This window comes from Vulpes vulpes, chromosome 16, assembly GCF_048418805.1.
Source record: "Vulpes vulpes isolate BD-2025 chromosome 16, VulVul3, whole genome shotgun sequence".
In the NCBI taxonomy this organism is placed as follows: domain Eukaryota; kingdom Metazoa; phylum Chordata; class Mammalia; order Carnivora; family Canidae; genus Vulpes; species Vulpes vulpes.
The window spans coordinates 50,013,514-50,041,123 of record NC_132795.1 but is presented as its reverse complement, the minus strand read 5'-3'; the positions used below and the strand labels follow the sequence as shown (position 1 = coordinate 50,041,123).

The following is a 27,610-nucleotide window of genomic DNA, read 5'->3' as shown; positions in this document are numbered from 1 at the left end:
GCATACATGTCCGAGCTCTGCCCAGTGAGGGAGATGGTGAGTGAGAGGCCCCAGCAGCAACAAGCACACCTGGCACCTGGATCTTGGTTTCTAAATGCCATTCATTGAAAAAAAAAAAATCCAGAATTTTGTGGGTAAATGGCTGATTCTGTGGCTGGGGCAGAAATAGTAGAAAATAGGCCTGGAATGTCTTTTTCTGCCAAAAAAGCAAAGGAGTGCTAATAAAAACAATGGTGGTGCCAAAAGGCCGGAGCTATATACAGCTGGCACTTACACCTGCATCCCTTTAGCCAAGTCTGAGACATGGGCCAAATAGGAAACAATCTGAACATCAAATTGATGAAAACAAAAAGTTACACTCCATCAAATAAAAGAGGAATTTGTGAAACCATAGTAATATAAATAAATAGAAAGAAGAGAGATGGCTCAGTTGGTTAGGCATCCGACTCTTGGTTTCAGCTCAGGTTGTGATCTCAGGGTCGTGAGATCGAGCCCATGTCAGCCTCTGTGCTCAGCACAGTCTGCTAGAGTTTCTCTCTCTCCCTCTGCCTCTGCCCCCAATTGTGTGCACGCGCATGTGTGCATGCTCTCTCTCTCTCTGAAATAAACAAATCCTAAAAAATGACAAAAACAAAAACAGAAAACCCAGCCTGAGATGAGACTATGGGCAGAAGCCCTGGAGCTTTCTGGAATACTCAGCGAAGCAGAGGGGGGCCTCCCCCAACCCCGGAGTGTGGTGTATGGGGTCATTCCTCTGCACTGCCCTACACATTGCCCACTTCCCTCGGGACACCTGGAGTTTAATGTGTGGCTCAGACCCAAGAGGTTAGGAGGGACTTGAAGAAACCCAGGGTCTGAAGTGCCCCAGGCTGGGCAGAGTAGCTCCCAAGGACGGCCTGCACTGGGCAGCCCCTTGCCCCAAGGTCCTGGAAATGTCAAGCACCTGGCTGCTCCGCCCAATTAGAAGCAGAGGATGCTGGTGCTGGAGGGAGACTTTCTGTTCAGCTAGAGCTCCCCTTGTCTTATGAAAATACTTTCAGCGCTTGGCAAAGGCAGCCCACATCATCTCAGAACGCCCCAAGCCAGAACAGGTCAAGCCCATGGAGGCTTGTGCAGCCAGGCCCATCACGAGGGTCTCCACTACCTCGTCTCCACTACCATGTGTGTCCCCCACTGAGGTGCCTCTGGGGGCACATGACAATGACTGGAGATAATTCTGGTTGTCATAACTGGGGGTGCTACTGCTGGCACCTAACAGCCAGAAGCCAGGGACACTGCTCAATATCCTACAGCACACAGGACAGGCCCCCGGAACAAAGAATGAGCCACCACTGATGGGTGTCAACAGTGCTGAGGTGGACACACCTGCGTAATGTACCTCACCTCCTCCTAAATCCCTTCTTCACCCAACGTCGAAATCCCAGTCGAGCTGGCCCAGCCTCACACACCACCTTCACCACCCATCGTCTCCGAGCCCCAATGCATCCCAGGAGCACCCCTCCCTGGCACGTCCATGTCTGCCCAGCAGTCGGGAGGTCGCTCTGCAGACTCCTAGAGGGCACGGCTGGCTTGGCGGACACTCCCTGATGCCACAGCCACGGTAGTCACGAGTAAGATCCTTGTTTCCCCAGGATCTTACTAAACATCTCATCGATGACGTGACTCTGCCCCCAGCCCCGGGCTGAGAGATTCTGGAACAAGGCGAGGGGCCTGACCCCTGCAGATGCCCAGCATGAGAGCAGCACCGGGCACACAGCAGGTGCTCAGGGAGTGAGGAACCCCCGTTCACGGAATCCTCTCCAGGAAGAACAAAAGACGAGCCGCCTACGTGAGAGCTGTTTCCATAGGGAGCGCTGCCCCACGCCCTGCCCCACGGCCACCCCACAACCAATCCTGAGTTCCAAGTGGGAAAGACAAACCTTCCCCACTGGGCTCGCTCACTCTTCTGCACGTTGGGGGTGCGAATATTTATGCTGCAAAACAGCCTCAGAAATAATGCACATGTGCTTTTGAAAACACCTTCCCAGAAAAAAGCCCAGCTCTCGTGTGTCTTGCCTTCATGGAAGGCAAATCACATGGATCTCATCCCCGGTGTCATCAAGGAGAGAAAAGTCATCGGACTTTGCCCTGCGCCCTGCACGGGAGGCTGACCCATGTGGAACGTATCGAGGGCTCACTGTGTCTGTCTTCTGGCTGGCTCTGGCAATGGGAGCCCAACAGGAGACGGGAGGGAGGGCAGGGCGAGCCATCGGGGGGGGGGCCTCCACCGAAGGTCACTGCTCCACACCCGCAGCTTCTCTTCACGACTCGGTCTTTGTGGGTTTAGCCCTACCCTTGTTTCTCCAGACCTGCAGACGGTCACGGCCCTGCTGCTGCCACCAGACCCGAGTCACACAGGGGCCCCCGTGGATGCTCCCTATTTTGGGAATAAGCCCTGCTGGGACCACCCTGTTGGAGGACTCCCTGTTTTCGGGGAGCACCCTGCCTGATAAGGCAGCCCCAGGCCCCTGCACACTTAGGGAGGGTCACGGGCCCCAGGGGTTCCCACACTGATGCAAGAAACACGGAGCAGGGCACACCTTGGAGAAACGGGTCAGGGAGGGCACGGGAGGCAGAGCCAGGTGGCAGGTGAGCGCAGGGAGGGACGCAGGAGGGGGCCTCGGACTGCACCATTCGTCCCTCACTCCCTGCCCTGAATTCTTCAGATATGTCGTCTGGCACACAGGGCGCAGGTGAGGGCGCAGGGCCCAGGTGCTCAGGAGCCCAGGCAGGTGGTCCACACTTAGGCCCACAGTCGGCACAGACAAGGTTCGAGGGCACAGCCAGCGGCCCTCAGGGACCTTTCCCCGAGTCACCTTTGCTCCTTATTCCGGGGCTTCCCGCCTTGGGGCCAGCAGCCCTCCCCGCCACCTGCAAACGGGCCTGCAAACGGGCCTGCAACCTGCCGAGCCCTGCCTGCCTCGCCCAGGAGCATCACTGCCACTGGGGAAGAAGGGCCTCGGGCGGAGACAAAGAGTCACGTGGAAACAACAGGACCCCCTCCCGCCCCCACAGGACCCTGCCCGACTGCGTGACCCGCAAACCCCGGAACAGAGGCCTGAAGACACGCGAACACGGCCGAGTTTCTTCCATCGAATGATCTCGGGCAAGAAAGGAAGGAGCTGACCCTGGGGCAGGATGGGCCTAATCCCGCCCGAGGGCCTGGCGCAGCGGCCAAAAGGCTGGCCCTGGGCACGGAAGTAGCGACTGCAGGGACGCACCTCTGCGCGGGCCCTAGGGGGGCTCCCTCCTCCGGGACAGTCTAGGGACGCCACAGAGGGACCTGACCTGGGGTGCTACGCGGAGGGTCGTGGCTAGCAGGCAGGCGGTGGCTGAGGACGAGGTACTAGGAGCAGGGGTGGCCCAATCAGGGGTCCCGACCCTGCTCAACTGTTGCTTGGGCCATTGGATGATTCTGGAACCCGCTCCATGCAGGCACGTGGATGGGGACGCTGAGGCCGACCCAGGTCCTGCAGCCCAGAGCCTGCAGCCCAGCCCGGGGAGGCGGTTCCCACACAAGCAGGGAGGAACAGTCACTGCGTGTGCGTTCTTTGCTTTCCTGGCAGAGCGTGGCCTCCGAAGGGTCCCCTCGGCCTCAGCCGACAGGCTGGCACCCTACCTGGCGCTCAGCCACTGGAGAGTGCTGACCGCTGGTGTCCAGCCCCGGGAACAGCGCAGTGGCAAGAGCCTGGGGCACACAGGGCTGGCTCAGAGGGGGGCAGGGGCAACACCGTGGGGTGGGATGTCCTTGCAAGGTGGCAGCGCCTGGCCCCGGAACAGCGGGGAGGCCAGAGGAGCTACAGTAGCTCTTACTACTCCCCCTCTTCACTCAAGGGCACGTGCCCGGGTGTGTTTGGGCCAGAAAACCACTGACCCCAGGTCCCCGTCCTTGGGCCAGAAGGGGCTCAAGCCTCACAGGTGCTCTGCCTCCATTCTGCGTCCTCATCCTTCCCGCTGGATGCAGGAAAGCTACCCAGCCTTCATGAACAGGGACACCTGGGAGCGTGGTTCTGCCCACGCATTGGTCCTGCTGGCCAGAGCAGATTCAGGCAAATGGAACAGTCCCTGAGCTCCGAGGGGGTGTGCCCCCTGCCACTGGGACACAAGGGCACACGGCATCACCCTGTCCTCGGGTGCTCCTCACCCTCCAGGTCACAGGAGCACAATCTCCTTACCTGTGCCCCAGAGAAGGCTGTTGCCCCCCGCACCCCCGGCGGGAGGCACCCCAGGGTTCCCCAAGGAAGAGAAAAGCAGTGAGCAAAAGCCACAGTGAGGAAAAATGGGACATTCTGATGAAAGTATTTGCTTCCTTACGAGCCAGAACACAGCAAGAAAAGATGAAACCAAAAGTGCCCACACCTTCATCACACCATTTCCTCCGACGCTCGGGTCACATCGAGGTCTGAGCGGATAATTCTGGAGCTGAGTGCACAGCCACCAGGGATGGCCGGAGCCAAGGCAGCCGCAAGGAATAACCGCCTTCCATGTCTTCCTCCGCCGCAGAGTGACTCCCCGGGGTCCCTGAATCTCCCCAGCCCCACACAGGGGTCGGGGACACATTTACGCAGCCCCTCAGCCACCCCGCGTTGCCTACGTTAACTTTTCCAGCCAGCGTGGGTACTTTTTATGTTTCAGAGCATGGACGGCTTAAGACAGAAAAGCAGCCAGGGCCCTGCCAGTGGCCACGCAGGCTGGCGAGAAGCGGCGTGGGGGGCGCCCCTCCTACCTTGTTGTAGTACTGCACCTGCACCGAGTGCCAGCGCCCGTCGCTCACACCCCCGGGAACCTGCGGTGTCACTGTGGTTGTCGTCTCACCTGCAGGCGGGGGAGGTCCAGAGAGAACACGTCAGCGGGCCACTAAGGAGTCTGGATAAACGCTCTCTTCCGACAATGCGCATCATGTGTTTAATGGCTTTTAAAATAGTTTTAGTCTACAGATGTCACAATGATTCCCCATTTGGAAATTTGAGCTGTGTCTTCGGTATCTTCAGCGTTGTAAAGGACACCGCCGTGAACACCTCTGTGCGTTCCAGATTGCACCCCCCCGACTCGCCCCCTCCCCGGGGCAGGTTCCAAGTGGAATTAGGGGACTGGTGGGTGAGCACCCATAGGACTGGAGGGGGGGTTTCCCAACAAGGTGTCCGGGAAGGGCTCAGAGAGCTGCTCCTGCCTGGGGAGGGGGTCCCACCTGCTGAGAAGGTGAGCTGCACCTGCTCCCTCACAATCTCCAGGGCAATGAAGTCATGCTTCTCGTTGAAGCGGCCGTTATACAGCAGCAGGGCGTTCCTCTCCTGGGTGGCAAACCTGCAGGGCCAAGCAGAAGCACGTCACAGGAGGGGTGACCCCGGACCAGAGGGTCTGCAGACGGCGAGAGCAGAAATGGGGGCTGCCCAGACGCGACAGGCCCAGCCACCAGAGGCCGAGCATGTGGGGCCAAACACAGGGAGGACTCTCATGAGCGTCCCCGGGCACTCATTGTTCTCATCAGGAGTTGACAGCCCATAAAACCTGCTTAGCGATGTTCTTTTCTGGAAATAGGAAACCAGATTCCACAGAGGAATCTGGTTTCCACGGCCCTGTAGAAACTGAAAAGATGACATCTGAATGGTGTCCTATGAGCCACTGAGCCCATCAGAGATGTCTGGACAGAAACACATGCGGTGCATCTTCTGCGACTGGAAACAGGTCCCCACTCACGTTCACCAGGGCTCGGGGATGCCGTACCCCCCATGCAGGGAGACCGTGTTGGTGACTATCTCGGGGCCTTTACACGAGGTCCCTCTGCTCCCAAATACTACACACCTCCCCCCACCCACCCCAGGGCCTTTGCACTTGCTGCCCCCTCCGCCAGGAACGATCCTCCCTGGCTCTGCAGATCTCTCAGGAAGATACTAATTGCACTTTCTGTAACTCGTTTGATCCACGTCATGCCCCCACCCCATCGACTCTATCACATCACTCAAGTCTATTTCTGAAATTCTCCTGCTTATCCATTTGTGTACAAGAACCTGTGGTCCTTAAGGGGAGGGACTCTCATTCGCCACCACAACCTGGGGCCCACAACAGGGGCTGGCCCGTAGAAGCGCTTAATGATGACGTCCTGAATAAACGGATAGATGGAAGAGCACGATTGAAAGAGCAGATCCGTGAAAACGAGCAGACCTGACAGACCTCAAGCACCTGACGCATGAAGAGCCACTTATTTCAACAAGAGATACCTATTCTCAGAGATCCTCCGCCCAGCCCCATGGTCCCAGGAAGGCCAGCTGCACCGGCCCGGGGGCTCCCTGGGTCACAGCCACACCCCCAGACGCCCTGGTCACATAGAACCTGGACAGTCTCCTCTATGAACAGGAACTGTTTCCCGAGGGGGCCGGACATGGGGCAAATTATTCCTTTGGATTTGGGGTTGGTTCATTTGTTTTCATGCACCCAGAGACTGTCAAGAGGATGTGACCCCAGCCTTTCCTTCAAGGGCCTTAAAATGGACATTTCTATGATTTAGACGGCCGCTCGCTGGGAGGCTGCACTGCTGTGGCCTCCTCTTTGGACCACGGTTGGAGCTGGTACCACGTGTTGGTGCCAAATGGTCCTGCGTGGCCACCCCCCACCTGCCGCCCTAGGGCAGGCACCCAGAGGTCCGTGCTGGACACGGAGCCCTAACAGGGGACCCAGGGCCAAGGGGAGGGTCCAGACAGGCAAGAAGAAGAGGAAAGACTAGAAACAGAGACCAAGACTTGGCGAGGGGACCAGGAAAGCAGAGCACACAGGATGGGGGCGGCTGTGGGTGCACAGGGCCGCGAGGGAGCCCAGGCACTAGGCAAACAGGAACCAGAGCGAGGAGAGTCTGCTGTGAATGAAATCACCTGAAACAGAAGCTTCCTGCCGGTGCCCAGCCCTGCTCTCCCCACCAGGCACCTGCAGGAGGCCCCCAGGGCCCCGTCCCCAAGCAACCACAGCCCCCACAGAGGAGCTGCTCTTCTGCTCACGTTTTGGGAGGATTTGGGGAGGATTTTTCACAATGTTTGCCTTTGAAGTCACTTCCTAAAGCACTGCTCACTGATTTAACTGTGCCCTGATGTCCCAGCCACGGCCACACACACGGGAAACTGCCCCGTATCCTGCTGTCAGATGAAATCACCTAAAAATACTAAATCGGGCAAGCAAGTGGACATCACATTATGACACTTGGACGTTTAATTAAATGCTTTAGGGCAGCCTGAGTGGCTCAGTGGTTTAGCGCCGCCTTCAGCCCAGGGCGTGATCCTGGAGTCCCGGGATCGAGTCCCACGTTGGGCTCCCGGCATGGAGCCTGCTTCTCCCTCTGCCTATGTCTCTGCCTCTGCCTCTCTCTTTCTCTTTCTTTTTCTCTCTGTGTCTCATGAATAAATAAAATCTATTTTAAAAATGCTTTATATTTTAGTTTCTAAGTCTGGAGCCAACAGACTTCCTGTCGGTTTCCGGCAGGTGCGCCCCGGGGCCTGCCCACCTCCGGCACCAGGACTTCTGGTCACCTGTAGGTCAGCCTCCCACTGGGACCCCCTCCCGCGGCTTACTCGCTGCCAATGGTCACAGCATGTGAGTGAGGACTGCCAGCCACGCCCAGGTGGTGGGTCGCCACGGCTACACGGACGTCAAGATCATATGCCCCAGACGAACGCCCATCACACGCCAGGGATACGTTTGTCAGAAGACATAAAACACCTCTGATTCAGAGGGCAGGCGCCCACAGAAGCACAATGTTCTAAACATCAGGCCACACGGGGCAGAGAGTGGCCAAGAGGAATCCCACGGCAGAGCCCTGGTTTTGGAGGCTGCGTCCACGGGGTGGGCCTTCTGAGTGCAAGACGTGTGGGCTGACGGCAGAGCCCTTTCTGAGCAAGGAAAGAGCCAGGATCCAGGGCCCGGCAGTGCGGCCCAGCTGAGCAGTCCACGTCGAAGGCTGCCACCAAGTGTCCGCACTACAGCCAGGGGAACTGGTGGGTCATGGGGGGCACCAGGAAAGCCGGGCACGTCCTCTGCTGCCCCATGCCCTCACAGCGCGCCCCAGACAGGGCCCCTCACTGGCTGTTCTACAGGACGTGGGGGAGCCATGGATGGAGGGTCAAAATAAAACAGCAACAACCTCAAAACCATGGGCCTCCAGGTGACCCAGGTGACCCAAGCCTCAGAACTATTTTTACAGTCAAAGGAAGCGGCTCTCACCCCGCTGTCCTGAAATTCATTTTTTTTTTAAGTAGTTCCACACCCAATGCGAGGCTTAAACCCACAACCCAGAGATCGAGACCCAAGATCAGTAGTTGGACGCCCCACCGACTAAGCCACCCAGGCGCCCCCTGAAATTATTCATTTTTGAGCTCAGAACCCCCAGATCGGCTGGTGGGGCCGCTGCAAGACCCAGGCAGAGAGACGCAGTGTGCGGACACACAACGCTCCGAGGAGAGGAGCTCTGGCGGCGCCACACTCACGTGAGGGAAACGGTGAAGTGGAAACGCTGCCTCAGGCCTCGGAAGGTGACAAAGGACCGGGGCGGGAAGCTCCTGGTGGTCACCTCGCAGTAGGGCCTCTCGAACTCGCCGGGAGGGCACACGCAGTGGAAGCCGCCGATGAGCAGGTTGACGCAGGTGCCTCCGTTCTTGCACACCCCGTTGGCGCAGCGGCCCGAGCGCGTGTTCACCTCGCAGTGCTCTCCTGGGGGATGAGACAGATGGGGAGAGGTTACCCCGGACCCCAGAACCTGGGCCGCCGGCGCCGCTGCCTGAGGAGCTGCGAGGCCGGGCCGAGGGTTGAGGTGCCGTGTAGACGCTGCAGGACCCGGGAATTCTGAGGACGGAGACACCGTCGTCCGGAGCAGTGGCACCCCTGCTCCCAGTGGGTGATCGCAGGATGGGTCCCGGGAAGCACCCCCGGGGGCTCCTCCGCGGGGGCCCCATCCCTGCCCTGCCCTGCCAGGTCCCCGCACTCTGGGGGGCAGAGTAACATGCAGGGATGGACACCCCTCTCTTGGGAGGAAATCACCCGGAAATGGTGACACTAACCGGGATCCTCACGCGCCCTCCCACACCCACGCCTGGGGCAGCGGCTGTGCAGTCAGAACAGAGGGAGACTGGGGAGCACACGGGAGCACCCTGCACCCCGGCGCCCCCGCCCCGCTGCCTCTCATGCACGAGCCCCCCGCAGCCCGCCCAACGCTGGGCCCCCCCATTTGTAATTCCGTCCAGCCCTCCCGCTGGCCTAGAAGCTCTCCAAGGGCAGAAGCCTAAACCTCGGTGACAGCAGGGTTCCGGAAGCTTCCCCAGAGAGACTGCTTCTGCCCCAGAGGCCTGTCAGACCCAGGGCACTCAGACCACATCCGCTGGGATGCTCACCAACTGGGGGGACCCTCAGGGAGGCAGCTGTCCATCCTGAGCTGACCTCTGCTGACCTCCACGGCCGCCCCCAGGAAAGCCTTGCGGTTACTCGGAGGAGCTTATGTTGAAGCCACAGGAGAAACGGACCTGCCGCCAGCATCCGAAACCAGTGGCGCTCCTGGAAGATGGGGGCTTTCTCTCTCCTTCCCCGCATACCCCCAATGCTCACCCCCAGTTCCACAGACCGAGGAAGTGCAACTCGCTTGGCAGAGGTGGCTCCAGTCTGAGCCCGTCAAACACGGCGGGTGGGGGGGCTCGACGCTGCTGATGTCTCCCTGAATCCCATGACGTGTGGGGCAGCAGGCCAGTGACACCCCCCCCCAGGCTGAGGACCCCAGGGCCAGGCACAGGTCAAGTGGGGTCTCCTCCCCCGACCCCCTGGGCAATGTAAGGAGGCTGTTCCCCGGGGCAGGGCGCCCCCAGGGAGGCTTGGCTCCCAGGCTAATGGGAAGTGAAAGGAAAGGGCTAGAAGCCCACGGACCCGCCCAGACCCCCTCGCAGCTCCACCCTCCATAGACACCGACACCCCCCAGGTGGCCCTGCCACTGTGCCAGGCAGGCTTGGGCTCACGCGTGCACACATGCTCACAAGTGCACACATGCACATGCACACTCAACATCACACACGCTGCACCCTCACACATGTACCCACACATGCGCCCCTGCACTCTCACTGAGCTGCACACCTGCTCACACAGTCACGCCCTCCCCCCGCCCCCACTCCCACAGCAGCGCTCCTGGCCTCCTCCAGGTGGATGGCCCGCGGCCTTCTTAAATTCTCCGCGTTCATCTTAAATGCTTAGCTTAAGGTGTGTTTGTCCTTCATACACTTCAAATTCTCTAATCTCTGCTCCAAAAATGTGCATGACATTTGGCAGTGTTTGCTCTCCGAGTTCCAGCTTGGCCTGTCAGGGGCCAAGTACAGCGTATCCTGGAATAGAGCCGCCGCGAGGGGACGGGGCGGGGTGTGCTCCCCAAACCGTGACGGCAAACAAAGGGAGGCCTGGCACGGCCCTTCCCACAGCACCCCGCCCCAGCGTTCCAGAACCAGCCATGCGGGCTGTAGTCCAGGCTGTCCCACGTCCACCTGGATGAGCCTGAAGCCGACGCCCCCATCGCCCCTCCTGGGCTCTGCGTGGCCCGTGTTCCTCCTTCCAGAGCAGTTTTCCGTGGCTGCAGGGACGCTCCCTTCCTCAGAAGGAATAGGAAGGACGGCCACGCGGGGACTTGCGGGTTCAGACTGTCTGGCTGTCACAGAAAGGTCGAGACACAGACCAGGGGCTTATCCCTGTCCCTCTCTTGAAGATCGTGCTGTTTTAAATAAGCTGTAAATATGGGGAGTCTGGGGGGCTCAGCCCCTGAGCGTCTGCCTTTAGCCCAGGGCGTGACCCGGGGGTCCCAGGATCGAGTCCCCGTCGGGGTCCCCGCAGGGAGCCTGCTTCTCCCTCTGCCTGTGTCTCTGCCTCTGTGTGTCTCACAAATAAATAAATAAAGTATTTTAAAAAAATAAAAATAGATAAATAAGCTGTAAATAAAGCTAAGTCTCCATGGAGCTGTTTGTTTTGATGTTTTAACCATAATGTTTTTGTTTTGTTTTGTTTCATTTCCAATCCTATTAGTCTCCTAGGGCTGCTGAGACAAATTACAACAAATTTGGTGACATAAACAACAGGAATGTGTTCTCTCCTAGTTCTGGAGGCCAGAAGTCCAGAATTAAGGTGTGGGCAGGGCTGGCTTCCTCGGAGGCTCCAGGGGAGGGTCCCAATCCTTCCAGGTCCTTCTGTTTCCCGTGGTTCCCACGGTTCCCAGGCTGGTGGCCACGTCCCTCCAGTGTCTGCCTCCATCTTCACAGGCACATCTGCTCCGTGTCCCAAATCCCCCCTCCTTTCTCTCACAAGGACACCCCATCCCTGGAGTGAGGGAGACCCCAAATCCAGAATGATTTCATCCTGAGAGCCTCAGCTAATACATCTCGAAAGACCCTGTTTTGAAAGGAGGACACATTCTGAGGTTCTGGACACGAATGTGGGAGGGGCACTACCCGACCCATGACAGTCCTCTGTGCTTGTCCTAAATTCACGATATCGCAGTAAATTTTGGCCTCAGCGAAGAGCACCCAGAGGGAAGCAGCATCTGACTCTGCGGAGCTGCGCCCCTGGCTCCTGGGTGACGCTCAGCCCTGGCTCCTCTGCCCTCAGGAGGGCTCTCCCCCAGGCTCGTCCAAAGGCCAGTAAGGGGTGCAGCACCCACATGGGGCCAGCTCCCCACCCCCACGGCCAGGCTCAGGCCCTCTCCTCGGGGCCCCCACCCAAACAACCCAACCGCTGCCCCAGGAAGCCCAGACCTCAGACCCCATCTTCCTTTTGCCAAGGCTGTTGTCCTCGGGGTCCCCTCACTAGGGGAAGGTCCCACCATCCGTCCAGGGGATGCAAGCCCAGAGTCACCCCCACTCCTCCTCTTCATCCCCATCAAGGACCCCCAGCCACCTCCCAGAGTCCCACATCGCTCACCTCCACTGCTGCCCGCCCCCCCAGCTACACAGCCCCCCGTCCACACAGACACAGCATCCTTGCCACGGACACCTGAACCCAGGCCAGCGCCCACTGACTTACTATCCTACTTGGGCTTCACATAACGCCTGAGAGAGCCTTTCAGGATGCTGGCCTTGCCAGGTACCGGCTTAGAAGCCATTCAATGCTCCATAAAGACCCCCCTCCGCCCCGGGGCCTGGCCCTTAGCCATACCCCCAGCCCCCACGCACACCACACCTGCCCCTGCACACCCCACACTCCAACCACACGGGGCCCCAACATTCTCGGTGGGTGTGCACCACCAACAACGATAACCCAAGGTGACTGTCCTCCTCAGGGCCTGGCCTCTCTCCGGCCTCTGGGGGTGGCTTCCCTGTACTTGGATGCAGCCCTGTCTCAGGCATGCTCCCCTTAGCTTCACCCGTTCGCCTGACCAGGTCCAAGGGTGCCCGTGACAGATGCTAAAGGGCCTGGAAGCTTCCTTCTAGAGAGCGTGTTCCGGCTCCAGGGTGGCACCAGCCGTCTCCCTAGGCTCCAGGGCAGGGGCGGGGGCTGCTGGAGCCAAACCTAAGAATGTCCAGCACACAGAGGGTGCCAGACACAGAGGGGGCGCCCGACGAATGCCCAGCACACAGCAGGTACACAGCACATGCTCGTGAAATGAAGTCATAAAATGCCAGGATTCCCGGGTCCAAGCCAGTGATTATTGCTTGCACAAAATTATAAAACCTACATAATTCATATATTTGATTCAAACGGTGTTGGGAAAATGTTGATGTAATGAACCAAGAATTGCTTTTATAGATTAAACATGTCTTCTCTAGAGAACTCGGAGTGTTCGGGGGTTTCAGACAACCTGGGTGAGCCTGGAAAGCTTTCCCTGTCTGGGGTCTAGGAGCCCGACTCAGAGACCTGGGGTCACCTGAGGGCGCTTCCCACAGCGGCCACTGTGGCCTGTTTACACTACCTGATAATCCACTAGCGCGTTGTCTTCAATGCATGTGCCATGCAGCGGGGGTGGCGGTAAGTCCTAGGAGCCAGCCCTGGGTGGGGGGAGCCCTGCTTGTAGTATGTCCCATTTCCATGGTGTGCACGCTCCCCCCAGAGCCGATTTCAAGCTACCCACTTGACATCAGTGAGCACGGAGCTCAGAAGAGATGTAATAAGACAGTTTTTTAATTCTGGGGTGCCTGGTGGCTCAGTGGTTGAGTGTCTGCCTTCAATTCAGGTCGTGACCCCGGGGTCCTGGGATCGAGTCCCACCTCGGGGTCCCCGCAGGGCGCCTGCTTCTCTCTCTGCCTGTGTCTCTGCCTCTCTGTGTCTTGTGAATAAGTAAAATATTTACCAAAAACAGATAGTTTTTAATTCTAAAAGTCAGCTTACTTTAAGTAACTCACTTGGATCGAACTTAGTGAGCCCCATATCTTAGACTTGATACAGCTCTTGTGAAAAACAACTATTAAAATGAAAATCCAAGGGTTCTCAGACATGCTTCCTATGAGGGGTTAACTTCAGCTTCCCTCTTCTGGGAATTCTTACTCAAACTAAATTTGGGCTTCTCTCATCCTAACATCCTGCTTCGAGTCAAATGCTTGCTTTGGGCCATTCCAACTCCGGGGTGACTCTCTCCTCCTGTGCACCGCCCCCCCCCCACAAGACGACTGACAGCTCCACCCCCACGCCAAGGATCAGGTTCCCCTGAGCAAACTGATAGCCTTGCTCAATAATGTATGACACCACGAGCTCCCTGCAGGGAAGGGACACAGGGCTCAGCCTCCTGGTCACAGCCACAAATGCAGAACCCCAAGCAGAAATTTTGGAAAAGAACCCCCTGCCCCCTGCCAGAAACCATTCTTAACTATGAAACAGGCTCCTAGGAGCCGAGGTCCGCCCATGACGGGATGCCAGTCTCACACCAGGCTTGGGGCTGGGAGGGAGGGGACCCTGCATGCCGGCCCAGGGCCCCCAGGCCTCGGTGTCAGGGCCACAGACCCTCTGTCTGAGGGGGCAATGAAATCCCTGGAGAAGCCTCAGCTTGAGAGAGCTGGAGCCCAGGGCTCACCTGCAAGGTGACTGCTAAGAACACAGGGCTACAGACGGCAGGGGGGCCCCTGTAGGGCCTGGCCAAGCCCCTCACTTGCTTCCTTACTGCTCTCATCTCTACAGCACCAGGTACAGGGACTCTTCTACATCACTGTTTTGCAGACGAGGAAACTGAGGCCTGGCACAGTGTAGGACACATACCAATTTTTGTATGTAACGAAAACATTCCTTAAAGATACGGCAAATAGAAGAAAGAGATGGTGCCGGGGGTGTGTGAACTTGCAAGCTGGGCTCAGCCTGAGGGTCGGGGGGTCGTGATGCAAGCGACTGGGTGACCACTGGGCCCCAGAAAGGGCCCATAAGCAGAGGACAGGAGGGCCTGAGTCCTGGCCATTGGGACACCAGGGTTGGGCAGGAGGTCTGTGAACAAGGAAGGGGTAGCCGAGCACCTTGACTTCACTATATAGAGAACCAGTGAGTGTGCAAGACAGAGAAAGCAAATGGCGTAGGAGTGCGGTGTGTGTGTGTGAGTGTGGTGTGTATGGTATGAGTAGGTGTGGTATGACACACCTACTGGGGTCCTGGGTGTGTATGTGGAGTGTATACATGCATGGTGTGATATGTGTGTGTATGTGTGGTGTGCATGTGAGATGTGGTGTGTGTGGTAGGTATATGTGCACATGCACGCATGTGTGTGGTGTGCGTGTCATGCAGAGGACATGCATGTGTTGTATAGGTGTGTGTGGTACTCGATGTGTGCCTGTGTGCATGGGGTGTGATGTATGAGGTATGTGATGTGTGCATGTGTGAGGTGCGTGTGGTGTGTATGTGATGCAGGGGACATGCGTGTGTTGTGTACGTGTGTGTATTATGTGATGTGTGCATGTGTGGTGTGTGTGCAATGTGGAGGATGTATGTGTGCACAGGCGTGTTACCGTCATGGCAGGATGGGAGAGGAGGGGCAGGGCTGGAACCAGGGAGATGCTGATGTGACTCCACACCCGCACCTGCCAAGAACAGGCTTCAGAACCTGCCCGGGGCTGCTTGTGGACGGAGCCAGAGGGACGACAGGGTCCCAGCCAGCGGGGAAAGCGGGGGCACGGCCAGACGGAGACCCTCAGGATTGGAGCAGGGCTGGGGATGGGCCCAGGATGGGAAGGCGTGCACACATTCCATGACTTAGGTTGTTCAATTAATAAAGGGAGAAGTCCCTCCTAATCCTAAGAAATAGCTAAGTGCCTGGAACTAGAAAAACCAGAACTTCCAAAGGTGGCGAGGAAAGGAGGCATCGGGTGCGAAGCATAAAAGGCACGTTGAAGCGTGAAGTTTAGGCACAATTGGAGATCAATGAGGCACACAGAGGGCAGAGCGTCAGGAGATAGTGGGGCAGCGTCAGGGTCAGGGTCAGGTCCTCAGACACAAGGACACCGAACCGGAACCCCCTCCCAAGCCCCTCGACCTGTCCTCAGCGGATGTCAGGGTCCCGAAAGGGGTCTCACATCTTAACAAAAAAGACACGATCCAACAGCGTGGTTCACGTCAGAAGCGTCATCACTAGGGAAAGCACAGAGACGGGAGACAAGGGACAGGGGACGCATCAGGGTCTCTGAAAACGGGAGGGGACATCAGAAATGGTTAGACACTGGGAAAATTTGCCTGCCCATCCATCCTTCCACCCACCCAGGGCCTCAGCCCTGCCCTCCACCAAACCCCCGAGCACCACTGCCAGGGACAGAGCTTCCCCGAGAGCAAGCTCCTGGGCGGTGCCTCGGTTTCCCCACTGTAGGCAGGATTTCTGGAGCAATCCCTAGCACCCTAGGGGGTTGGTGTCAAGGTGAAATGAGCTGGTTCTGTAGAGCTCTGAGCTGAGCACCTGGCCCACAGGTACTGTGACTCCCATTATTTTTTTTAAGATTTTACTTATTTATTCATGAGAGACACACAGAGAGAAGCAGAGACACAGGCAGAGGAAGATGCAGGACTCGATCCCAGGACCCCAGGATCACAACCTGAGCCGAAGCCACCCAGGCACCCCATGACTCCCTGTTATATTAATAGACTTATTGAGACTGGAGGCCTCACCTGTCCACCCCCAGGCCCCCCCAGCCCTTCTCCACACACCCCCTCCGCTGTTGGACTTTTCTCACATCCCTGTCCTCGGTGACCGGCTCTGCCCTGGAGCCTCCCCCACCAGGAGGCAAGGCTGCCAGAAAAGGCCTCTGCGGGGAGCCCGGACACCTGCCGGCCCCCCTCCCTGATGCCCCCACCCACCGGGAGGGAGGGGAAGCCGGAAGCCAGACCACTGCAGGCTTGTCCAGGTCAGGGCGTTCTCTGGGCCGTCTCAAATGACTTCATTATTGTCTCTGAAGCAATTTCCCAGAACCCCAGACACACCCATTTTTTAAAATCTAAATTTAAAAAATGCATTCCAGCAGGAAAGAACAAAAATGACTCTGGTTTATCCACAGCTTTGGCTTTGCTCACGGGAGTCACCTACACATCGGAGGCGGAAACCCGGCTAACCGGAATAATCGGTGTGCATTTTCAGCTCCTGGTGCTTGAAACAGAAGGTTCCTGCAGGCGCGCGGCCCAGTGCGGCCCAGCCAGTCCCAGCCAGTCCCAGCCAGTCCCAGCCAGTCCTAGCCCCGGGGCACATTCAAGGACCCCACCTTTCAGAAAAGGGGTGCTCCCCCCACCCTCCCTTTCCTCACACCCACAAGGGGCCCAGGAAAGAGGCAACCCTGAAGTCAGCTAAGCGGTGGCCCGGAAAGTCCCGTCCCTGTCCTAATTCCCAGAACCTGTGACCACTGCTTCACACGGCAAAGATGGGATCAAATTAACGGTCCTGAGATGAGAGACCCCAGCAATCCCGTGTCCACACCACACGTGCGAGGACGAAGGCAGATTGGAGCGGTATGGCCACAGCCCAGGGCCACCTGAGGCCACCCGGAGCTGCAGGAGACAAGGAAGGACCCTCCCCAGAGCCGTCAGCGGGACGGGACACCATCAATTCCAGAATTCTGGCCTCTGACACTGTCCAGAACACACTCCTGCTGCTTAAAGCCCCCCAGGGAAGCCCCCGGAGCTTGAGCCAGTCCTAATCGCGCTCCGAGGGGACCGGCCCGGTTCCATCCCCCAGAGACCCGTGCCAGTTCTCAAACCGCAGCCTGAGAGCCTGCGAGCATCTCCCTGAGGCTCAGTGGACCCGCAGCTGCTGACCACAGAGTGCCTTCTGTCCCCCCCAGGTCCTCGTGGGGCCCTGGCTGGCAGTGGCCGAGGACACAGGAGGCGCTGAATGAACACACAATGCAGGTGCACTTCACGGATCTTGGCTGCCCAGGCTGGTGGGAGAGGCCGACGGGAGGGCACTGGGCACTTACACGTGGTCATCAGGCAGGCTCAGCGGGGGTGACCACCAGGACCCGAGTGCCCAGATCCCCCTCTCGGCTCCTTCACACGGCACTTACCATCCCCCCAACCCTCACCCCCGCCAAAGCAAAGTCACAGTCCCTTCCAAGCTAGGGGAGGGGCCGGGGTTGGGGGCTCAGAAGGATACTGGTGGCGGCTTCGGAGGTGCCAGGACCCAGAATGAGGCAGAGCCTGGCAGCCTGGGCCCCAGCCAAGCACCCCCACCCCTGCCCGGTCCTGGGGGGGACACAGTCTTCACAATGCCCTGGGGCCTGAATACATGCCAAGAAGCCCCAGTCCGCGTCCAGGGCTCCCCGAGTGCCCGTCTGGGCCTCTGCAGCTGCCTCCCTCCAGGTGTTGGGGTAGCTACACTGCCTGGAAACATCGTCTTGGGAGGCACCCCCAGCTTTGGGAGACGTTGCTCAGGGAGGCCCTGGGACAGCCCTGTGGCCAGGGCATCTGTCTGCAATGTGTCAAGAACCAGCTCCAAGATGACATCTCGGACACAGGATATGATTTAGGTCTAAGGGCACAGGGACACCCGAGGGTGTGAGGGAGGGCGGGCCTGGGGAGGTCTCCTAGAGAGAGGCCGTGCAGGTGGGGATGAATGGGGCGCCACACCCGGGGGGGTGCAGAGGCGCAGGACCCAGCCCAAGCAGAGCAGCGAGCGGGCTGGCTGTGCCACCAAGGGGGGAGGGATGGAGGGAGGGCTGAGGGTCAGGCACGATCCTGCAGACCCGGGGGTGGAACCGGTGGTGGAAGGTGACGCTGGCAGCTGTACGCCTCAAGGCCGGGAGGGGGTCCCCACCGCTTTATCAGCTTGCAGGGAAACTGTGCCAGTTCTCAAACAGCAACGTGTCCAAACTCAGCTGGAATGCTAACTGAAACCTCTGTCATCCGTACACACAGCAGCTCAGCCCCCAGATGGTTCGAATTCCACATCCTGCGTGGTGCTGGGGAGGTGGGCTGGTTTCTTGGGGCAAATCAATGTCCAGAAAGAAGACATTTTCTGTATTCATGGCTCGGAATCAGCAGAACCCCAGGGAGCCCGGCTAACACGAAGCCCTCCCTCCGGGGGTGTCCGGCAGCCCCATTGGATGAGTCCTGCCTGGCCATCTGGCCCCCAGGGCCATCTGTCCACCCCCACGATGGGCTCACACCGGCAGGATGCAGCCAGAGACCACTCTCAGGCCAGGGACACAAGCCGACTGGCTAGCAACTCCCGATGGCCCTCAGCCCTGCGTCCCCAGACAGCGGGGGACAGCCCACCCCCATGGGGCTGCCATGGCAAAGGCCTCGCTCACTCATCCCTGCCACAAATGTCTACTGGGTGCCAAGTGGGTGCCAGGTGCTGCGGGGGTGGGAGGCAGGAGTATGGGCAGCACAATGATGGAATCCCCCAAAGATGTCCTGTGGTTCAAAGGGGGAGCTCGAGTGGGAAGGCCGTGTTGGATCACGGGGAGCTGCGGTGATCACAAGGGTCCCCACGAGATGGGGTGGGGGGGCACAGAGGGCCAAGGGTCAGTAGCGGGAGACAGGATGATGGAGGCAGGGGCTGGAATGAGGGGAAGGAGGGGCCAAGGAGTCCGGGCGGCCTCTAGATGCTGGAAGAGGAAATCCTCCCCCTGAGCCTCCAGGGGGACCCATGAGAGAATAAACCCTCACCTTTAAGCCACTCGTTGTGGGACTTAGTGCAGCAGCTGCGGGACCCTGGCCAGGGGCGACCCGGTGAGCCTGGCCTCTGCAGCTGTCCAAAGGCACTCCCACGGGGGCTGATCCGCAGGGGGGCTGGCGTGACCCGACCCCAGAGGGGCGCTTTGATGGCACAGGGGGGCTCGGCCGCAGGAGGCACCTGCTCAGGCCACGCCACTGCCTGCCGCTGGACATGCTGGTTTACGCTTTTGCTCCTCACCAGCTCATGCCCGTGACCGGCTCCCCTGTCCACCTGGAAGCCACCAGGAGGGACTGTGGCTCCCGTGTTCCCGGGTTGAGGTCTCTAAGAGGAAAACAAACCACAGGAGCCTGACACCCACCCAGGAGTGTCCTCGGGGGCCAGCGGAGTCTCAACAAGCAGGTTGACAAGAGGTGGCCACCACTGCAGACCACCAGAAGCCCTGAGGCGTGGAGAACTATGTCCCCCCACCACCACCAAAATCGTATGTTCAGGTCCTGACCCCGGGCACCTGTGACTGCGATCTTATTTGGAAACAGGTCTCTGTGGACATGATCAGGTTAAAATGAGCTTCCGCCAATGAGCTTCCGCCAGACAGAGGGTCCTTAGCCTATGACCGCTGTCCTTCAAAGAGTGGGAAACTGGGATGCAGACCCAGGACACACACAGGGGAAGGCCAGGGAGAAGCACCTCCAAGTTTAGGAACGCCACGGGCCCCCGGGCACCAGAAGTGCCTCCAGAGGGAGTGCGGGCCGGGCCACACCTCGGTGCCAGACCCGTGGCGACACCACTGTGAAAACAACGCACCCCCGTGGTTCTGAGCCCCCCAGTGTGAACGCCTCTGCGCAGCGGCCCCCAGGAAGCTAACGGGCGCCCACAGGGGCCTCCAGGGTTGGTCTGAGGATCGTGCTCACCCCCCAAGGCCACTCGGCCCAGGAGAGGAGGAGGACACTATGGATTTCATGGAGAACAGGAGATTCCTGCCTAAACCTACCCACGCTGCAATCTCAGTGCATGAATTTTTTTTAAAGATTTTATTTATTTATTCACAAGAGACAGAGAGAGAGAGAGGCAGAGACACAGGCAGAGGGAGAAGCAGGCTCCATGCAGGGAGATGGATGCAGGACTCGATCCCAGGACCCCGGGGTCACACCCTGGGCTGAAGGCAGACGCTCAACCACTGAGGCGTCCCCTCAGTGCACTATTTTAAGGAAAATAAAGTCACCCTGAAGCGCGATGACGCCCAGCTTCACAAGAACGTCTGAACGAAACGCTGGATATCCTCAGCTGAAATCTAAACACAGATTCGACAGAGGATGAAGAGGCACTCGAGAGCGCAAACCTCGCCGTGACCCCGGCCACCCGAAGAGCACCCCTTCCCGACAGAGGACCCCACTTCTGCTCCGAGATCTCATTATAGGCCAGGCAATGATTTTCCTTTCGAAGGACGATGACCCCTCTGGTCTAAGGACCAAACCTCAAGGGGGACCTGTAGCCCCGCGCACCATGGCCGGCGTGGGCCATGTGTGGATGCCCCTCTGTGCAGGGGGGACGCCGCAGCTCACACGGAGGCGTGGGCCCTGGCCCGGGACCGTGCAGCATGCTCGTGTGCCACATGATGATGGAAATTTCATGACTCTTACAAGAGAATGCAAGACAAAACGTGCAGTTGGGAGTACTGTGCATTTTTTAAACGACACAATCTGAGCCATGCCAGAATTGGTTTTAAATATTCTCCTTCACAGAGAAGATGATTAGGTTGTTATGCCAGCAGTTTCTCAGACCTTGGACTCATACATAATGTCCTGGCTCTGAAGTTTCCCACGGGGGACGGTCAGGGCCCCCAGTCCTGGGGAGGCCACCACAGAGGACGGTCCTGGTCACCGGAAGATGCTTGCACAGGACAACTGGGACAGTCCACCCAGGGGCAGTTAGCACAAACCATAAACCCAGTATCACTGAGACTCTCCTAAGTGACGCTGACCCACTGGCCCCCAAACCAGCTGAATCTCAGCTGGGGAGCACCCATTCTACTGTGGTGTCCAGCTGCACGGACGCCGAAGCCCGGGGACAGCTGTGTGCTTCATGCTCAGAGGCAGGGCTACTCTTCAGCCTTCGCTGAAACACCTTCTGAATCCAGTTGAGTGGCCCAGGGATCTAACATCATATGCTCCAGGGGCACCTGGGTGGCTCGGCGGGTGAGCATCTGCCTTGGGCTCAGGGTGTGATCACAGAGTCCCGGATTCGAGTCCCACATCGGGCTTCCTGCGTGGAGATTGCCTCTCCCTCTGCCTGTGTCTCTGCCTCTCTCTCTGGGTCTCTCATGAATAGACAAATAAATAAATCTTTAAAAAAAAGTTAAAATAAAATCAGGGCAGCCCCGGTGGTGCAGCGGTTTAGCGCCGCCTGCAGCCCAGAGCGTGATCCTGGAGACCCTGGATCAAGTCCATGTCAGGCTCTCTGCATGGAGCCTGCTTCTCCCTCTGCCTGTGTCTCTGCCTCTCTCTCTCTGTGTGTGTCTCTATGAATAAATAAATAAATAAAAATCTTAAAAAAAAATAAAATCATACACTCCAGAATAAACAGGACCGTAAGAAGACTCGGCCAGAGCGACCGACGGTGGGGGGCAGTACCCCAAATGTCTTGGCCCAGGCATGGCCACCGCCGGCCTCCCCTCCGACAGGCGGAGTGCTGAGTGCCCAGGAACCCCCCACCCCCGGGATATCAGAGTTGCTGCGCCCTCAGGAATGCACCCCATGGGCAGCCATTCATCTGTGACCATAAATCACCTTGCAGTTCTCCATAGCGAGAAGGCACTCGTCCGTGAGAAGCCTAGGAGCACGCGTTAGCACACAGCTGCGGTGAGAGCAGGGGCTCGGCCAGCAGGGCAGAGTCATAAATACCTCACCTCCTCCCCTAGAAGGGACCCTCCTGTCCCCTCCAGCTCAGTGATAACAGCACCAAAAGCATCCCCAGGACATCTAGGCCGGGCCAGTTAGACCCTGACCCCTTCATATGTGGACCAGCACTTACGAAGCACCTTCTGTGTGGCTGGCACTGGGCGCTGGAGCAGATGACACCAAGCAGACATGGTGGGGGGCTGCTGAGGGAGACAAGTGGTGGTAGGAAGGTGACATTCGGGAAGACATGGAGAATGTGCACGCGACAGGCAGGGGCCACAGTGAGAGCAGCATGCTGTTTTCAGAAGGTAAGCAAAGGGCCGTTGCAGAGGGGCGGGCCCAGGCCTGAGAGCGGGGGCGGGGGAAGGGGCGGGACCCTGGGAGGGCTTGGGCGGCACCGCTGTGACCCAGTGCCCTTCCAACTGTCCTCTGTGGTCTCTCTGGGCGCCCCACAGAGAGCAGGTCCGGGCGGGAGAGGCAGGGCTGAGGCCACAGCCCTCAGGTGCGTAGAGAGGTGGGCATGGGATGTGGAGGCACAATCGTTGGGACTTGGTTGCTCATTAGTCATGGGGTACAAGAGGGGAACCCCTGTGAACCCGGGGAGGAGGGGCAGGGTGGACGAGCCTGGCCCCTGCAGCACATGAGTTCAGGACGGAGATCCCAGGTCCCCCATGTAGCTCTGCCCCTTGGAGTTCCTAAAGCTGGATGACAACTGTCCCCTCCTCATGGGGCTGTGGAAAGGGGCTGGAGCACTCAGTCACCACCACGGCCGCCGCCAGCAAGCATCATGTCAGGTGTGCAGGTAAATGGGGAAGCCCGCCGTGCCGGCCTGGAAGAGGCCACAGGGTGGGCGAGCAGGAGCCCAGGAGCCAAGCACTGGGTTGGAATCCTGCCTCCACGCGCAGCCGGTGGTAGTGGGGCCCCTCGCTCCAGCACACACATACACGCGCACACGCACACGCACACATCAGCAGGACTGCGCTCCGTGTGGAGCTGTCCTGGGTGCTGTGGGATGCTGAGCACCTGGCGCCCACCCACCAGCACCCCACCCCTGGCTGTTACAGCCAAATATGTCCGGGGTGGGGGCGCCTGGGTGGCTCAATAGGTTGAGTGTTCTCCTGACTTCGGCTCAGGTCATGACCAGGGTCATGAAATCGAGCCCCACCTCAGGCTCCACGCTTAGTGCAGAGTCTACGATTCTCTCTCCCTCCATCCCCTCTGCTCACGCTCTCTCTGGAACTCCCTCTCTCTAAAATAAAAAATATATATATTTTTAAAAATGTCCTTGGGTAGTGCCAGGTGTCCCTGGGGGCAGAACTGCCCAGTGAGAATTACTGGGCCAGAAGCCACTGTTCTGTTCCACACCTGAGCCTCTGCATGAATAAACGGGGCCTAATGTTGATGCAGGAACTGGGCTAATGCACGTGGAATCATCTAGAACAGCACAGCTCGCTGAAGGCTCACGAATATTAGCCCCAAGCTACCACTGTCCTGAGAGACACAGAAATAAAGGAATCACACCCAATGTGTCAGCAGAGCAACGAACACAGAAACACGGCACCGAGGATGTCGGGAAACTTTCCAGAACCTTCCCAGAGCAGGGGCCAGCTCGCTCAGGGGCATCTGCCGAGCTGGGAGGAAACCAGGACAGCATCCACGGCCCTTTGAGACGCCCTGTCTTGCTGCTCCCGGGGTGAGGCCGCCTCCCCGTGACAACGGGGTCCGTCCCTGGGGCCAGGCTGTCCTCGGAGGCCTGTGTGGATTTAAGAAGCACAGGGGAGCTGCCGGGTGTCTCCCCAGCACCCGATGCAGGGAGCTCTTCCTGGATTAGCGGGTCGTCTCCCGTCGGGGGCAGCACAGGAAGCCGGGGTGTTCCGGGGGCCCTGGGCCGCTTCCAGCCGCCAGCCGCGGCCGGGGCTCGGCTTACTGGGGAGCCGGTAATAAAACCCTCCCGACGACAGGGCCGCCTTCAGCACCAGCAAATGAGCGCAATTACCGGCCGCAAGAGGAGGAGGGCTTCAAAGGCAGAAAGGGAGACGCAGGGGAAGGGGGACCGAGCAGAAACAATCCGTCTGAGCCTGTCTGCATCTCCGAGGGAAACACACGGATGCTTTTAGTGCCAGAGATGCTCAGACGGGTCCCATGCCAATCACGACATCTCGGCGGGTCCCCTAGTGATGACACACCGGGCCAATCCTGGTCATTACCTCTCGAGCAATAACCATCGTGATGAAAACAAAATTGGAGAACTCGGGAAGTCCCTTCTACCCCGCGGGTTGAACCCCCTTAGGAGGGAAACAGGGCTCCACGGGCCCCAGCAGCCTCAGTTTACCCAGCCCAGACGTGGCCCCAGACTTACGTCCAGGACCTCTGGAACCCAGGCCCACTGCTGTGCCCCTGATGTGAGGCTGGTCTCCTCCACCTCCGGAGACCCCAGCCTAGGACTCCACCGGAGTGTGGAGGGTGCCTGAGGGCCTGTCCCCCACCCAGGTCCCCAATGCCACGCGTTGTGACCACTGACAGGGCCAGCTGCACAGACAACCATGGGTGGCCCACCCGACTGGACAGGGGCAGCTCTGACGTGTGCATTGGTCAGACATACAGTAGGCACTCAATTAATACTTACGGAGCAAGGGAGTCACTGTTTACCAACTGAGTCTCCAGAGCACGTAGCCCTTTCCCAGGGTCTGGGGGCCAGTGGTTCTCCATCTGAAGCAGGGTTCATGGGAGGAAGCACGCCCCGTCAAGGCCACATGTGTGTGCAGGGGGTGGACAGGGGACAGCAGCTCACGGGGGACAGCAGAAGGGGCCGAGATGCCAGCTCACTGCCGCAAAGGAAGGAGAGGCAGGGACGGGCCACCACCACGTGCTGAAGCTCCAGGAAGCATCCACTATGACTCAGGGCGGGGGGGGGGCGGGGTACAGGCCTTGGGGGCACAGCCAGGGCCCCGACACGGAGGCAGGAACTGAGGGGGGGCAGGGGTCTCCTTACCTTCCTTCCCCACCACTCCCCACCACTCCCCAGCATAGCCAGGAATTCAGGCTAACGCTCAGACAGCGACAGGCAGACGGACGGCCAGCCTCAGACGGGCAGGGGGAGGGGAGGACATGAGGCAGGCCACCGGCTGCCTTCTCGCCGCGTGGCACCGCAGGATGGTGGCCAGGCTGGGGTTCAGACGAGCAAGCCGGGGCGCACACCCCGAGGTCCTCAGGCTGCCAAAAGGCCTCTCTTCCTCCTCGTCTGATGCAGAGCACCATCCCCCCCCCCCCCCGCCAGCCCCCGGGCTATGCTCTCTTCCTGCTTCATAAATACCAGCTGATACCCTAAACCCCTGTTCTAAGCTCGGTGAACTCAGGGCTCGTCCCACACAAGCAGAGAACAATTTCTCAGCTGTTTATACTCAACAGGAAAACCAGGCTGCGGTCCACGTTAGAATCACAGAGGCACCTCCGGTACGAGGGAGGCCCCACCTGATGCCAGACGGCTTTCCCGAACACCGGACGGTTGCCATCGGGCCGGTGTGCGTTTCTTTTTCCCCTTTTTCTTTTTCTTCCTTTCTTTCTTTTTTTCTTTCTCTCTTTCTCTTTCTCTCTTTCTTTCTTTCAAGATTTTATTCGTTTATTTGAGAGAGAGAGAGCACAAGCAGGGGGAGCAGCAGGGGGAGAAGGATGAGGAGATGCCCTGCTGAGCAAGGAGCCCGACGTGGGACGCGACCCCAGGACCTGAGATCATAACCTTAGCTGAAGGCAGACACTTCACCAACTGAGCCACCCGGGCTCCCCTGGAATTTATCTTCCAAACGGGCTGCTCCGGCTACATGTTCTCAAGCACAATCCCTGGCAGCCCTTGGAGCCATTTGTCTTCGTAATATGTCAGGATGTCTCAAGGCAAGCGTGTATTCAGGGCAAAGAAGATGAGTAATCTCTGTAGTGACAACAGGGTGTGAGCACCGTCTTCCCAGACCCCAGTGATTAACGGCTCAGGACTTCTACCCGCAGTGATACTGGCTGCGGACAGCCCATTAAACCCGAGAGCCCGAATGCAGTGCTTCCAGTGCAAAGCCACTTAAAGGAGCGCGTGTCGCTTCATGCATGTGGGTTTTTAGTGGCTCTCACATTATAATCTTCCTCATCAAGAGGGTGACTCCAGGGACACCTGGGTGGCTCAGTGGCTGAGCACCTGCCTTCAGCCCAGGGTGTGATCCTGGAGTCCCGGGATCAAGTCCCCCATCTGGCTCCCTGCACGGAGCCTGCTCCTCCCTCTGCCTGTGTCTCTGCCTCTCTCTGTGTGTCTCTCATGAATAAATAAAATATTAAAAAAGAGGGTGACTCCAATTCACACAGGGTCCACAGGGACCTCGGGACGCTGGGGGAGATGCCCACCTTGTGCACCGTGAGGGATATGCCACCCTCCTGCCCATCCCTGCATCACGACGAGGCCATACCTGCAATGGGCCCTTGGCCACTGCCCGGGGAGGGAGGGTGAATGGAGAAAGGCGGCCGGAACCCGCTGGCCCCCTGCCCGCCCGGCCCTGGGGAGCCCCACGTACCGGTGAAGTCCTCCAGACACTCGCAGGTGTAGCCGCCCTCGCGGCTGTGGCAGCGGCCGTGCGCGCCGCAGGGGCTGGAGTAGCACAGGTCGATCTCCGTCTCGCAGTAGTCGCCCGTGAAGCCGGGCGGGCAGCGGCAGCGCAGCCCCGTGATGGGGTGGATGGGCCGGAAGAGCACAGTGGTGGAGCTGATGAACGGCGCCGAGCTGTCAAACTTGAGCACGGACACGCACTTCATGTAGTTCTCGCAGGGCTCCCGCAGACAGATGTTGTCATCGAAGGGCAGCACGCGCTGGGTGGACACGGCGGTCAGCAGCGTCCGGTTCAGGTAGATTTGCTCCTGCAGGTCCTCCGATGGGAAAAACTTGTCGCGGACGCCGCCGGGGAGCAAGGCCGAGAAGGTCACGTTCAGGATGTTGGAGCTGACGTCCGTGTCGTTCTGGATGTTGAAGACGAAGACGTCGTCCTTGGTGGTGGACAGCACCGTGGCCACCCCTTCCACAAAGAGGGACAGCAGCGGGGACAGGAACTTCTCCTGCGACATGTTCTCCAGGCGCACAGTGATGCTGTTGGTCAGCATGTCATCCGTGATGATGGTGACGCGCAGGGTGCAGAGTGCCGCCACGCTGTGGATGCCGTCTGTGGACACAGGAGGGTCAGGGTCACTTGGGGTCCTAGGTGCCCCCAGCCCCACCCGGGAACGGTCTCGGATGCGCTCAGCAGGACAGAACTGAGCCTGAGCCTCCCAAACCCTCCCAAGTCCCTGGGCCTGTCCCTACCAGTGGCCACCTCCTTGACCCCGGCTTCCCAGACCCCGTCCTTCTCCCTCCACACCCCGGCTGCCCAAAGGACAGCTCCCGTTGAGCCTGCCTTGCGCCAAAGGACCCCGCACAACCCCCAGCCCTCAGCAGGACATTCCAGGACTACCCACAACCCAGCCTGGTGCCTCCCCGTCCCCACCTCACACGTGGGGATGTGGAGCCCCATTTGACCCCCTTTGCACCTGTTCCAGACACTGGGAGACCCCGCTCTGATCGCACCATCCCCAGCCCCACTCA

General features: G+C 59.0%; 1 protein-coding gene across 1 annotated transcript in view; it reads right to left on the bottom strand.

Annotated features, from left to right (window-relative positions):
- CELSR1 (cadherin EGF LAG seven-pass G-type receptor 1) overlaps nt 1-27,610 on the bottom strand; it is a 133,511-nt gene that overhangs the window by 52,840 nt on the left and 53,061 nt on the right. Inside the window, exons 2-5 of the mRNA XM_026019805.2 lie at nt 26,553-27,191; nt 8,508-8,730; nt 5,228-5,343; nt 4,766-4,854 (exon numbers count right to left, since the gene is read on the bottom strand). Of these exons, the coding sequence (XP_025875590.2) occupies nt 4,766-4,854; nt 5,228-5,343; nt 8,508-8,730; nt 26,553-27,191 (1,067 nt within the window). The remainder of the gene's footprint in view (nt 1-4,765; nt 4,855-5,227; nt 5,344-8,507; nt 8,731-26,552; nt 27,192-27,610) is intronic.